This window comes from Elephantulus edwardii, unplaced genomic scaffold, assembly GCF_000299155.1.
Source record: "Elephantulus edwardii isolate Elephantulus edwardi_28Jun2011 unplaced genomic scaffold, EleEdw1.0 scaffold00009, whole genome shotgun sequence".
NCBI classification, from domain to species: domain Eukaryota; kingdom Metazoa; phylum Chordata; class Mammalia; order Macroscelidea; family Macroscelididae; genus Elephantulus; species Elephantulus edwardii.
Window position 1 is genome coordinate 27,655,077 of NW_006399759.1, and position 10,292 is coordinate 27,665,368.

Here is a 10,292-nt window from a genome sequence, read left to right on the forward strand (position 1 = left end):
TACACCCTTCCCAATTTTGAACCATGCAATGTTACCCTGCTCTGTTCTGACTACTGCCTCTTGGTCCAATTATAGGTTTCGCATTAGCACAATTAGGCTATCAAAACTTTAATTGATTAATAAGTCAATTAATTATTGATTGTTATTGTTGCTGTTATGTTGCAGTTACGTCACTTGAGACTCATAGTGACGCTATGTACAACAACTCTGAACCCAGCTCTATCCTTAGACAACCTTACTGTCTCTGACATGGCTGTCCCCATTAACCACAATCACTGAGTCAGTCCATCTCATTGAGAGTCTTCCTCTCTTGCACTGACCCTCCACCGTCCCAAGCATGATATCCCTCTCCAAGGACCCATCCCTCCTGGCAACATGTCCAAAGTATGTCAGACGAAGCCCAGAATCCTTGCCTCCAAGGAGCAGCCTAGCTTTACCGTCTCTAGGACAAACCTGTGTGTTCTCCTAACAGTCCATGGTATATTCATCAATCTTCTCCAGCACCACAGCTCAAAGGCATCAACTCTCCCTCTGTCACCCCTAGTCATTGTCGAGCTTTCTGATGCATAGCAAGTAATTGCAAAGACTATGGCCTGGATAAGGCACAACTCAGTCTCTAGACTGACATTGTTGTTCTTCAGTACTCTGGAGAGGTTATCTATCTCTTTATGAAGAGTTTCTAGTTAGTTGGTTTTGAGTTAAATACTTGTGAAAGTTCTGCTCCCAACAGATGTTAATATGACAGATTGAAGTGATTTCATTTGTGGGAGCTCTGATAGCATCGTCCACAGGGAGCTATGCTGCAAACCCAAAGGCTAACCTCAATGGAGGATCTAATTCACCAGCAGCTCTGCAGGAGAAAGCAGTACAATCTCCTCCCTTGGGATTACCAGCCTATGAAAACCTGCTGGAGGATAAACTATGAGTTGGTTCTAACTCTGGCATTGAGTGAGTGAGCAAATGAACAATTTTAAAGAAATCAAAATAGGTATCACTGCACCTCAGTAACTCACACAGAATGTCCTCACAAACACCCAAAGGAAGAATTTGCTTGACCCTCACTCCTTATTAGGACTGGAACCTCCTTAAAGACAGGGTATGCCAGGAGTCTTGCTGTTGTATAAAATCGGGCTGTTTCTTATCCTAACTTTGTCACAGACTGCTGTGTGATTACAAGCAAGTTCTCAAATATCATAGACTTCTGTTTTCCAGTCTCCAAAATAAAGGTGTTAGATTAGATGATCTCAGATGTCTCCTCTAGTTCTGTTCTGCCTTTGCATTCCACCAGCTCTCCAGGCCTTTCTGGTGAATGAGCTGAGACCTGCTCTTTACAATTTCACCTGTAGAACATAATTCACTACCTTTTTAAGTCCATGTTTCTCTTGTGGTGAGGAGAAAGGAACTGAATTTAATCCCATGTTGTACTAGGCATTACCACTTCTCTGTTTTATATTGATGAAATAAAATATGACAATCTGTTCTCTTCCCACATACTTTTATGCTGCTTCAGTTTATTTTCTTTTCCTGTTGTTGAGAATACACACAGGAAAATATGAGCCAAGTTTATGCATGTGGAGTTGATTGATACTGTTTACATTCTCCAAGTAGTGCAGCCATGCTCGCCCTCCTTTTCCGAGATCTTCCTTCACTAACAAGCTCATTGCCCACTAAGATTCTTCTTTAACCTCCCTCATTGCTCTTCTCAACTTGATCCCATATAAAAACTCATTACTGTTAAATGAGATCCTATTCATAGCTGACCCTCCAGTGAGTTTTTGAGGGCCTGTAAATTATATGGAAGGAGATTTTGTATCTTTCTCCCACAGAGCGGGATTCAAACTTCCAGAGTGGAGCCACCTTTGAATTTGCAACGCAACTCCCTACAGACCACCTCCTGGCACCCATCAGTTGTTATTTGTTAAGTGTCCTTGAGTCAAGTATGAATGTGCAACCCTACGAATAACAGATCTGATCCCTGACCCATCATGCCACCCTCATCGTCTCAGACACACCTGAGTCCATTGCTGCGGTCACGGAGTATTTTCCTAGCTATCGTATGTTGGGTTTTTGTTTTTGTTTTTATCATTTTTTGTGTGTGTACTGTCAAAGCAGATCTTACTGGTACAGGAGGAGATTGTCGCTCCTTCTCCAGCAGAGCATCTTGTGGATTTGAAGTGTGCACCTCTGGGATTGCAATGCAACATCTTGCCACCAGGCCACCAGAGCTCGCCTCTATCATATGTTTTGAGAACCCAAATATGTTAGCCCTGACTGAGGCTGTGCCATTAATTTTCTTTGTTCTTTAGGGAAAGTAGTATCTTGGGCCTCATCTCTTCATACTGGATATAAAGCAGCTATCTGCCTTTCCTACTGTTCTGCAAGCCTCCTTTGGCCTTTTTATAGTAAACAGTTGTGTTGACATATACATACCTACAAAACTTTTTTTGCATATTAAGTGTAAAACAATATGAATTCCACAAGTGAACACACAAAGTCCCCTACTCCGATCAGAAATTAGAAGACTCCCAACGTTCGAGAAGTTTTCTTCTTTCATTCCTATTCAAGTCATTATTCTCTCCCCACAGAGATAACCACAGTGGCCTTGTGAACAACAGATCTGAACACTGTCCTATCCTGTGCCCTCTTCATCTCTGACACACTTGAGCCCTTTGCTGTAGTCACTGTGTCATTCCTTCTTGTTGAGGGTCTCATTCTATATGTTGTATTGTTGGGCACCAACAAGTAGAGTATGACTCATAGCGACCCTATGAACAGTGGATCTGAACCATTCTCACCCTCATTTTCTTAGATGTTCTTCCCTCTACAGAGATAGTTATTCCTCTCTATAGATAGTTCTTGAAAGAACATAACGTGCAAAGCCCACCTTTTTTTACCAGTTAAGATAAAGTCATGTTCCATTTTAAGAAAAGTTTATGGGATATTTAAGGTTTAAATATATCTTGGGGCTATAGTTCAGTGATTCATCCAGCCTGTATGGCTCCAGAAAGTCTAGATAATTTGAAATTCTGTTCTCTATTTTCATGCATTTTATCCAGATCTCTCTGGAATCTTTGATCAAATGGTTAGTAATGTTTTCTGGGTAGCATTCAGTTCTTCCGGTCTTTTGATAAAGAAGTGGTTGTTTGTAGAAGCAGTGAGCTGTACATTACTTATCTTGGTCCTGCGTCTGTCTTTTGATAACATGCAAGTATGCTTTTTTTTTCTTTTCCATTTTTGTGGTTGTTGTTGTGTACCATAGAGTTGGAACTCACCTATCGCTGACTCTCCAATGGGTTTTCAGAGGCAGTTAATCTCACAGTAGGGATTTCCCATCCTTCTCCCATGGAGCAGCTGGTGGCCTGGAACTGGTGCCTTTGAGATTGCAACACAGTTTCTTGATACTAGGCCACCAGAGCTCTCTAAAATGCTTTTTTTGATAGCCAAATGTGAATTGAAAGTGTTAACAAAAGAAGGAACACTTTTATTGGGGAAGGGGGTGGAATGGCTTATTATTAAGTTTCTGTTTCTAGATTTGAAAGTTACAGTTTCAGATTTCATGTCACCATGTTGGTAAAATTACCCAGGTTTATTGTTAGCCCAGTAGCTGTGGTTGACACATTCCATGGTTTATGGAATGGATATGTCTGCTTGTCTGTGGTACGGTAATTAAATATACTCACTTCATTCCACTGACCTCCTGGCTTTATAGGTTTTTTTGTTGTTTTTCATAATTCTTCAGAAAGCCCTTTAGGATTATTTGCTTGTTTGACTTATGGCACTGTTTACTTATGGCTGTGATGATTTTGCTGATGGAAAATGTTGAAAGTAGGATAAAAATCACCATCTCCACCAGTATGCCCAACAATTTTGAGAGTTACTGTATTTTTTTCAAATAAATGTCTATAAATAACACAGACAAACATAGTACATGCATATGAGACATAGTCAAAGGAGAGTTGCACAGAGTGCAAAAAATAATGCACATATTACTTGCTTAAAAACTTGGCATGTTTCCTTCTTCATAACTTGTATCTGTAGCAGTATGTGAAGTATCCTCAGAAATGGGGGATATATAGAATATTAAATTGGCATAAAAGAGGTTCTGGGCATTTACAGTTTTAGAATTCCAAATTTCAACTGTTTGTTACGAACCTTTGTGGTCCTTGATTTTATTGAGACACAGTATGAACTAGAGTCACAGATGTTATGGGACTGCTGTGTGGGAGTTAGTCGCCCAATTAATGAGTGAATCTAGCTCACCCCCAGATACTAAATCTCAATATGATCGTTTCTCTCATGGTTGAGGTGGTTGTTATGATGTCAAGAGATTCATTTTTAGAATCAGACAATATTTAAGTTACTTAAACTTATACTTTCCTCATCTGATTAGTGGGAAACATAATAGCACCTATCTCAAGAGATCTGAGGAGAAAACTCATATGAAACAACACATATTAAGTATAAGCAGATTCTTTACAGACAATTATAGGCAAATAAAGTTTATCTAAAGGAGCTCTGTTACCACAGGGATTAAAGTGGTTGCTTGTTAATGGAAAAGTTGGCAGTTGAAGTCCACTGAGCTGCTCTGCAGGATAAAGTTGTGGCGGTTTGCGTCCATAAACACTACTGTTTTAGGAACTCTATATTAGCAGTGGGTTTTGGAGTATCCTGTTAAGAGCACCTTCAGTTCTTCCAGGCAAAAATCATCAAGCTGAGATGGGCAGTCCATGCTGCAGATAGCAGTCTACAAGTCCAACACAGCCTTCTGAGAAAGTGTGAGAATAGCATGTTTGAAGCCTGCTGGGTTGGCGTCTGCAAGCTTCCCTGAGCCATAGCCCATGTGAACCATAAGGGTATTGGACCTTGTGCCAAAGTACCTGAGTACCACTTTGTCAGCCCTGATTCAGCTATGTCCCTGCAGCATCTTCCAGTGCTAGAAAATCTAGGGCCAGGAGGAGGGTTGTATTAGGATGGAGGGAGCATTAACAGGCCAGTCTTGCTTCTTAAACAGCCATAGGCCCGCAGAAACGGTGCTCCAGTGCTTTGCCATAAACCACAGTCCAGAGGAGAGCAAATGCCAAGGGAGAGGCCTGGCTCTGAGCCCAGGCCCTTTGATCTTCTTTGTTGCAGAATTCTCTCTGGTAGTTGTTATGTGTCCTCATGTTCTAACAGGATTGAGCTGTCATAGGAAATGATTTGTTGTACCCTTGCTTATGCAACACTTTCTTACAATTCTCAAACAACCTTTTTATAAAATCTCCTAAAACTTCTTCCTCTTGTAAAAAAAAAAACACAACACACTTGAATATAGTGTTTAGTATTTAAATGTAGAATAAGTCTTTTGCCCATAACCACTGGATATCCGTTAAAAGGTATTCAAATAAAGATAAGAGATAAAAGGAATTCTTTCATTCTTAGATATACTTACCTCCCCTTGTCCTGCTATTCCTTCTATCTGTTCAAAGGAGTATGTAGATTATTTAATAAATGTTTTCAATAAAGCTAAGATAAAGCAAGTGCTCAACGTAGTCTCAAGATCATAATTACTGAGAAATAATTATCTATCTATAACTGATGACTTACTGAATAAGGGAATGTGAGAATTTAGTGAAACTCTACACATTAGAAATTAAGATTTATATCTGTATGTATTGTTCTAGTGGTAGTAATTCATAGAGAGTTTTGCTCCTAACCCCAAAGCAGTAACTTTTTGACAGGTCAAATCTACAAGCAGCTCCATAGAAGAAAGAGGGGCAGTCTCTTCCCTTGTGATTTATAGCCTCTGAAAACTCAGGGGAGGGTCAGCTATGAGTAGGTTATGACTAAACTGCAATTAGAAAAAGATAGGGGGGACGTGTGTACTGGAGCTTGAGTGAAAGTAATTCAACAAGCATTTGAAAACTATCATATAATGATTTTTCGGAGTCACATATACCAAGCAAGTTTGGAATATTAAAAAAGAAAAATATTCTTGTTAAGTCAGGTAGATGGACAAATGAGTAATTACAGTGATAGAAGCTGACAGATATTGTAAGACCAAATAGGATTGAAACATAGAAATATAATACCTAAGACAAAATTTTAAAAGGAAGTCTTTGTAACGGAGGTAGGTTTTTCTGGGCCATTTTAAGTAAAGCATTAAAGAACAAGAAGGAATCGAATTAATGAGTAAAGTAGTAGAAGTGACTTTATGTACAAGGACTAGAAAGTGTGAGAGAGTATGGTCCTGTTACTTCCTCTGCCATTACAGTTGGTGGTGGTGGTGTGTGCCATTGAGTCAGAACAACTCAGAGCTGACCCTCCAGCAGGTTTTCAGGAGCTATAAATTGCACAGGAGGAGACTGCCCATCTTTCTTCCAAAGAACAGCTGGTGGGTTCAAACTGCGTGTCTGTGGATTACCAGCACAACTCCTGACTGCTTGGCCACCAGAGCTGCCATCACAGTAGCCACTACCACACGTGGCCCATTTGAGTGAAAATTGAAGTAAAAGCCATTTCCTCAATTATAATAGTTACACAAGTGCTCAGTGACCGCTCGCTACCATGTTGGGCAGCATGCATATGGAGGCCATTTCCATTGTCTGGGATGGCGCTGCCGGCAGAATCTGCAGGCTGCAATGTGTTACCGTGACAGGTGAAGAGGAGGGGCGAAGGAGCAAGTCAGAGCTTGGCAGCTGGGCCAGATTGCCGGGCAGGGAGTTGGTATTTCATACTCCAAAATAATTTCCGTCATTGTTCGTTTGGCATTGGTGGTTATCACAGATGCTTAGTGACACTTCTGTGTCATATATGCTTTTAAGTACATGTAGTACTTTTCTGAATTAAGCATAATGCTTAAAGTGGACATTTTACAAAACAGTTACCCTGCTGATCTTTATACTAATCATTGTCACACAAGTTTCTGCAGCACAGCCTCCCAGTCTGAAACTTAGAAGCCTTGCTTATTTCTGGCAGGGAAGTATTGGATGAAAGCTTAAATAATAATTGTAATATTAATAACGTGGAATTCCAGAGATCATTTTAGCTTAAGCTATAAACTGAAGCTTCTTGGGTCATCCTTACCTTGTTTGTTCTTTATAATATTGTAAAGAAGCTATGGAAATATAATAGATTGGCATTTTTCTTCTCTGATATGGTGTTGTTGAATAGCACAAGAGAAATTTTAGAAGATGGAGGGCAATAATTCTCACTGATTTCCAGAAAAAGCACTTTTGCTTTAATATAATGAAGTTGTAGTCATTACCTGGTTGTTGGTCCAAATGTTCCCTTTTATATGTTAAAGTTAACAACAGGGCACTAACAGAGCATAGCTCTGCAGGGAAGAACAGCATGCAAACTTATTTTTTATTCCTTTCTTCTATTGTAGAGGCATATCACTTGTTACCTGGTTAAAAGGGAGCGGGGGGAGCTTGCTCTCTGATTACAGGTTCAACCAGTGTAATAAAAGACAGAATAACGTTCAAATACACCTGGGAAGAACCAAATACGTTTTCATTTTTCCTTAACCACTGATAGATTCCATAAAGATAGAAGATCTTAAGTATATTAGGTATTCAGTTCACCTTTACACAAAAATTATCAAGATTTGTAAATAATTAATGCACAGATTTCTTCTTCTAAGTGTTACCTGAAAATTAATAATAATATTAAGAATTAATAAAGGTTTTTATTGTTAAGCATATTAAGTATACTAAATGCAATTCTTTATATTCATTAACATTAATTGTCACAAAACCTGCAAAATACATATCCTCCAGATTGCTTCTTTAGGAAAACAAAATGTAGTACTGTGCTCATACAGTGATAGATTTTGTAACCATTAGAAATAATGTTAGAGATTAATATCTTGTATCTTAGAAAAGTGTTTCATAATTTAATATAATATACCAAACACAGTGTGGGTCCTTGTGTAGTTTACATCCACAGACATAGAAAAATGTATCAAAAGATACAGGTCAAATGGCCTATGGTTACACGTGTCTCTTTGCATCTCTCTCATAGTTTGAATTCTGTTTTCAGTGTGTGAAGGAGCTGTGCTCACTGCTACTTAACCAGTCTCTCCTGCTCCCATCCCTGAAACTGCTCCTCGAAAGCCCAGATGAGGCTCTCCATGCTCTGGCACTGGAACACATCACTGCTATTGCCAAGGTAAGTGCAGCTGAATTAACTATTATTCACATGTGAAAGAAATTCCTTATCATGTAGTTCTCATACATGTCCCATAATTTATTTGGAACTACTTTATCTGCAGTATTCTGACCACAGAAACTTCTACTACTGTGTCCAAGAAGTGTATCTTAAATCTTTATTTCATAAGCATTTGCTAAACAACGTCCATGAGCCAGACTCTGTGTTTACACACTAAGAATACAGAACAGAATGAGAAAATCGTTTCACTAAAGAAGTAGCATATTAATTTCTTTAAGAAAATGTCAAGGCAACCAGACTAATCAAATGGACTTTTGGGTGGGTGGGTGGGTGGGTGGGTGTGTGTGTGTGTGTGTGTGTGTGTTTAAATAACACTTTTCCTCATACAACTTAAAATTTGGGTCTAGGAAATTCCTAGTATCCTGTGGATTTTCCTTCCTTGCATATATTTGTGGGATTATCTCCTAAATAAAAGTGAGAGGATAGTTTTAAATAGGGCTTACTGGCACCATCTTAACTCAAACTATTTTCTCTGACAATCTAAATTGCCACTGAGAACAGCTTGAGGATTGATGTCCAGGACTTAAGTCTTAAAAAACACCTTGAATTGTTTCCTTCCAGGGTGAATACTCAAATTCATTGCCATGTTGTTGGATCTGACTCAAACCAGAGCCTCCAGTGGGTTTTCAGAGTCAGCAGATTACACAGGAGGTGATTGCCCATCTTTCTCCTGTACAGCAGCTGGTGGATGCTGTCCACCTGCCTTTGGATTGGCAGTGCAACTCTTTGGCACTAGGCTAACAGAGCTCCCTCCTTGAAGGGAATTGTCTTGTTACTAAGAGTAAACTTTTTCTTTTAAAATATTACATATTGGAATTAGACAATTCAAGGATTTTCATTCAGTAGTTCACTTTGTATAATTCTTATTGGAGATCTTCCATACAAGAGGCCATTCTTTCATTCAAATTGTTTGTGTGAATATCTGTGCACATATACTATACCCACATACCTAGATAAATTTTTAGTTCTTAAGTGGAACAAACCACTAATAATTCATCTTCTACTTGAAACACTAATGCTTGACATGTCTCCGCTAAAAAACTTAGTGATCTATTTATGAAAGAGCAGAGTGATTGAAAACCGTATGGAAAAATCTACATGCAGATTTTTATGGGTATCTGTATGTATGTGTGAAAACACTGGTGGCCTTATGGCTAATGTTGTGCTGCCAACCCAGAAGCACATGGTTCAAATCCGTCAGCTGCTCCTTGGGAGAAAGATGAACAGTCTCCTTTCATGTTATTCACAGCCTCTGAAAACCCACTTGAGGTTTAACTGTGAGTTGGCTCTGACTTGAGAGCACACAACAGCAAAGAAGTATTTATATATATATTTCAGTTATTATTGTTTGCAAAAGTATAATAAGCTGCTTCTAGGGATCAGAGAGGGGAAAGAAATCTCTAGAACAAAATATTTTATTTGCCATATAAGACAGTGATGAATTTGCTTGTTAATATCTAAAACCACAGAAAGTTATAGAAATGGTTAGAGAAAAATAGAACATACTAGTATTTGGAAATAGCCTCCATGACCAAAATGAGAAAAATAGAATGCCTTTTTTCATTTTATATATTTTCAAAGTATACCATTCCCTTCATAATTGCATAATCACAAAGGGCCTCTTTAGACACCGGTCTGAAGTAGAGAACAAAGGGATCCTAGCAATCTTTCTATCCATCTGTGCTAAACCTTATGAAAAGATCTTGCATAAATGATACTGAAATGAGAGATATTTCTTTAGTTATTTTTTTCCCTTGTAGATCCAAGAAATCTGCAAGAGAAAGCCACAGAAAATTAGGCTCTCATTTTCAGTGCATGATTTCCTCCCACAAGATCATATACTGTATTATTAACTCTGCTTAGGCAACATTCCCGTTCAGATTTGCCATGGGCCTCTTCTAGACTACAGCAGTGATGTATTATACATGGCATCTATATATTCATCCTGCATAGAGCTCTCCTGATACATTCTTCAGTTCCATGGATGAATGTTTCAGTTCTCATTTTAAAGGTTTGTTTTATCTCAAAGGCATCTGTTAGAACTGAAACTAGAACTGAGACATCCTAGCTCGTCTTGGCACACA

General features: G+C 38.8%; 1 protein-coding gene across 1 annotated transcript in view; it reads left to right on the forward strand.

The window, feature by feature from the left end:
- Nucleotides 1–10,292, forward strand: part of NBAS (neuroblastoma amplified sequence) — a 611,780-nt gene that overhangs the window by 582,284 nt on the left and 19,204 nt on the right. The window contains exon 51 of the mRNA XM_006880668.1: nucleotides 8,020–8,148. Within this exon, the coding sequence (XP_006880730.1) occupies nucleotides 8,020–8,148 (129 nt within the window). The remainder of the gene's footprint in view (nucleotides 1–8,019; nucleotides 8,149–10,292) is intronic.